This window comes from Sinocyclocheilus anshuiensis, unplaced genomic scaffold, assembly GCF_001515605.1.
Source record: "Sinocyclocheilus anshuiensis isolate Anshui unplaced genomic scaffold, SAMN03320099.WGS_v1.1 scaffold681, whole genome shotgun sequence".
NCBI lineage: Eukaryota > Metazoa > Chordata > Actinopteri > Cypriniformes > Cyprinidae > Sinocyclocheilus > Sinocyclocheilus anshuiensis.
Window position 1 is genome coordinate 1,126,092 of NW_015537978.1, and position 4,351 is coordinate 1,130,442.

Here is a 4,351-nt window from a genome sequence, read left to right on the forward strand (position 1 = left end):
GTTGTAGCAGGGGAAGGGGATGGTTCTTAGTTTATGCCCACCAGTAACACATGTCAGTAACGATGGGGAGCAGATGAGGGTGCGGAAGATACTCATGCTTAATGCCATTAACAGCGGAAGATATATAGTGCTTTGCCATCATTAGTGAACTATGTCGTATTGAAAATGTTACATATTGTGCTTAGAACCCTTCAGCCCAATCGAGTCTTATTTTTCATTGTTAGTTTATCTTTTTAATTGTTACTTGTTTTATTACTTCTTTACTGGAATCCTTTTTTATTTCTTACACTCCCAAGTTTATTTTTTGCTGTTATTTTATTACTTTTTTTGCTCTACAGATGTTTCATTTTATGTCTTAACAGTACTTGTTTAAATTGTCATTGTATAATGTATTCCTTTGTTTAAATTTAATTAGGTTAGTTGCTACTTTCTTAGTTTACTCTGCACTGTTGCTGTATTTCATTTCATTTTGCACTACAGATACTTCGTTTTATTTTGTTTACATTCGTTTTACCTCATTTGACATTGTTAAATCTATTACTTCTTTGTTGGCGCTTATTAATGGCTGCTTTCTTGGTTTACTGTATTTTTATTTTATTTTGCATTAATAACAATTTTGTTCATAGTATTTGTTTTACTTAATTTTACCTTGTACTGTGTATTGCTTCTTGTTTACAATTATTAATTGATACTTCCTTAGTTTTTTATCTTGTTTTTATTTTTTATTATTCGCTCACACTTTCTGTTTGTTTTTTTCATCATTAAAAGAACAAAACGATATATGGGGTGCCATGCATTAACCCTGTGGAGACTTCCTGCAGGTGCAGATAATTAATTTGTTTGGTATCATGCTTTTAAATTAATGCATCTAAAAATAGATTGCCAGACATGGAGGCATTCAGAGGGTTTGTCAGACACATTCCCTAGATGAATGCAATGTAGCGTGGTTGTTTCCAGTGTTGGGTGGATATACTTGATTTACTTTTTCCAGTTATGTAGGATGTATGTTTTGGCAAGTATTGGACATATAAATAGGAGCTTGTTTTCCTCGGAGACTATGCCCAGGTTGGCAGCATCAACATCAGAGACATAGGGTAGAGCAGTGTTTCCCAACCTTTTTTTAGTTGCGGCACCCTTTGGAAATTTTAACAAATTTGTGGCACCCTACAAAATTAATTTTGTCACAATATTTGAATTTCTAACTTACATGATTCTTTGAAAAGTATCGATATTCAGTACAGCAGGGAAGAACTGCAGAATGTGTCATTCATATATATATATATATATGTCAGATATTTTTTATATTATTAATTTTTTTGTCCATGGAGGCAATCAGTAGGCTAATTTCTAATGAGGAGACCAATTTATATGACAGATTTTAATGTAGGCTTTTATACATATGTAAACATTATTTAATTACCATTATAACTTAAACTATCTCACATATTTTTGCTCACTCAGTGTATTTTTGATTTTACAGTGGGGTAATTTTGTTGCAGTAGCACGAGATAGCTTGATTTCAAACTTTGAAGCACACCAGGGTGCCGCGGCACCCCGGTTGGGAAACACTGGGGTAGAGTACAGAGTGATGCTGAGACACAGAGCACCAAGTTACGGATGGTCAGTGCCAAGGGCATGAATTCAACTGTCGATCTGTGCTATGTTCTTTTTACCACAATTTAGATTAGATACACAAATAACTCTATGTCCTTTTTCTCCAGTTTGACTTTGTGAAGTTGCTGGACGGGAGACAGCTGATTAAGCAGGATTCCCGGAATGTCAAAATTCCGAACCCTCCTCTGCGAAGTCTGCTGGTGTCTGCTCTGCAGGAGACGGGCTTTGTGGAATACCTTGATGTGGGAACCTGGTACCTGGCCTTCTATAATGACGGTCAAAAGATGGAACAGGTGGTGGTGTACAGCACACCCATAGGTGAGAGACCAATAATTATTTGTTTTTTCCTTCATTTTAATTCTTTTCTTTTTAATATAAGCAAACTTATTACATCACGATTATGTTTTTGGGTATAAAAATGCTTGCTAACAATACACAAAATAGATGTGTACTTCAGAATTATTTAATTGGATTGTGTCTGTGTGTTCAGAAACTATAGATGGTTGCTCCACTAACTGTAACGGTAACGGAGAGTGTGTCGCCGGACACTGCCACTGTTTTACTGGCTTCCTGGGGCCAGATTGTTCAAAAGGTACATCTGAAGGCAATTACACACATCATCATAATCACACAATGATAAACAGTATTATCGCAATAATATGTGACCCTGGACCACAAAATCAGTTATAAGGGTCAATTTTTCAAGATTGAGATTTATACATCATCTGAAAGCTGAATAAATAAGCTTTCCATTGATGTATGGTTTGTTAGGATAATACAACTATTTGAAAATCTGGAATCTGAGGGTGCAAAAAAATCTAAATATTGAGAAAATCGCCTTTAAAGTTGTCCAAATGAAGTTCTTAGCAATGCATATTACTGATCAAAAATTAAGTTTTAAAATACTTACAGTAGGAAATTTACAAAATATCTTCATGGAACATGATCTTTACCTAATATCCTAATGATTTTTGGCATAAAAGAAAACTCAATCATTTTGACCCATACAATGTATTTTTGGCTATTGCTACAAATATACCCCAGTGACTTAAGACTGTATTGGTTTTGTGCTCCAGGGTCACATATACATAATCACATAGTAACACCTAATATAATTATACACAACATGATCACAGTTTTGCACAAATACGCAATGACATAATCAACATTTTATCTGTACAGTAAAGCCAACAAACAACATTAGCATCAGTCAAACTATAAGCCTAAAGGCACATTCACACCAAGCATGATAACTATAACAATAAATATAGTTTTAAAAATAGCAAGAATCCACACCACAACTATAACGTTGATGGCACAGAGAAACAATATCGTTGGAATCACTTGCAGAACGTTTGCTTATGAAGCGACAAAAATATTGATAGCCAATCAGAATCCATCATATAAAGAAGCAGGCAACATAACTCTTTGAATAAACAGAACATTATTGTGCATTGGTGTGGACGCTAATATAGTTATCTTTATAGTTATCGTTCTTCATTTTCACACAGTATTACTTCTTAGAGTACACAACGTAACAAAGATCTGATTGATCTGATTATTCATGAATTTGTCTATATATTTCAGACTCTTGCCCAGTGCTGTGTAGTGGTAACGGCGATTACGAGAAAGGTGTGTGTGTGTGTCATGCTGGATGGAAGGGGGCGGAGTGTGAGGTGGAGGAAGGCCAGTGTATCGATCCCACCTGTTCCAACAATGGAGAATGTGTCAATGGAATCTGTGTGTGCGCTCCTGCTTTCAAGGGCGATAACTGTGAGCAAGGTACAGCTCTCTGTCACCCACCCACACACACTTTCATTAAAACATTTTCAGCTTTTGATGGACTAGATTCATTTTTAGATAGAAAGATTGAGTTTGAAGCACAAATAACCCTCATCTGCAACATGACCATCATGCTGCGTGTGTGTGTGTGCGTGCAGAGCTACTAGTCTATCTCCACCGCTTGTTTATGATGAATGTCCTGTAATTGGATTTTAAACACACTTTCTCCCCTAACCATTAAGCTGAAAATTCATTGCTGCCATTTCAGTGATAGAGAGAGAGACAGAGACTCAATTTAATCCCATGTAGATCCATCCACCAAATTAGCTTTTCCATCAGACACCTTCCCCATCTACACACACACACACACACACACACACATAATGTTGCAGTTGTAATTGGAATTTACATGTATTTGTATCTTGTTTTTTTTTGTTATGCACTCTCTCTGACTGTGCTGTTTTCATGTTTCACCTTCTCTGCCTCTGTCTTAAAGGAACACTCCACTATTTTTGAAAATGTAGCTTTTAGCTGTAGCTTAGCATAGATTATTGAATCTGATTAGACCGTTAGCATCTCGCTCAAAAATGACCAAAGAGTTTCTATATTTTTCCTATTTAAAACTTGACTCTTCTGTAGTTACATCGTGTACTATGACCGATGGAAAATGAAAAGTTGCGATTTTCTAGGCCGATATGGCTACTTAATGGATACTCTCATTCCGGCGTAATAATCAAGGAACTTTGCTGCCGTACCATGGGTGCAGCAGGCACAATGATATTACGCAGCGCCTGAAAATAGGCTTATCGGAAGTTACCTAGCTGGGGACTATTTTCAGGCGCTGCGTAATATCATTGTGCCTGCTGCACCCATGGTACGGCAGCAAAGTTCCTTGATTATTACGCTGGAATGAGAGTATAGTCCCTAGCCATATCGGCCTAGAAAATCGCAACTT

General features: G+C 36.5%; 1 protein-coding gene across 1 annotated transcript in view; it reads left to right on the forward strand.

Moving 5' to 3' along the window:
- The window catches only part of LOC107672860 (teneurin-1-like), a 110,654-nt gene that overhangs the window by 55,986 nt on the left and 50,317 nt on the right, over positions 1 to 4,351 (forward strand). Inside the window, 3 exon segments of the mRNA XM_016466238.1 lie at positions 1,722 to 1,932; positions 2,105 to 2,206; positions 3,202 to 3,396. Of these exon segments, the coding sequence (XP_016321724.1) occupies positions 1,722 to 1,932; positions 2,105 to 2,206; positions 3,202 to 3,396 (508 nt within the window).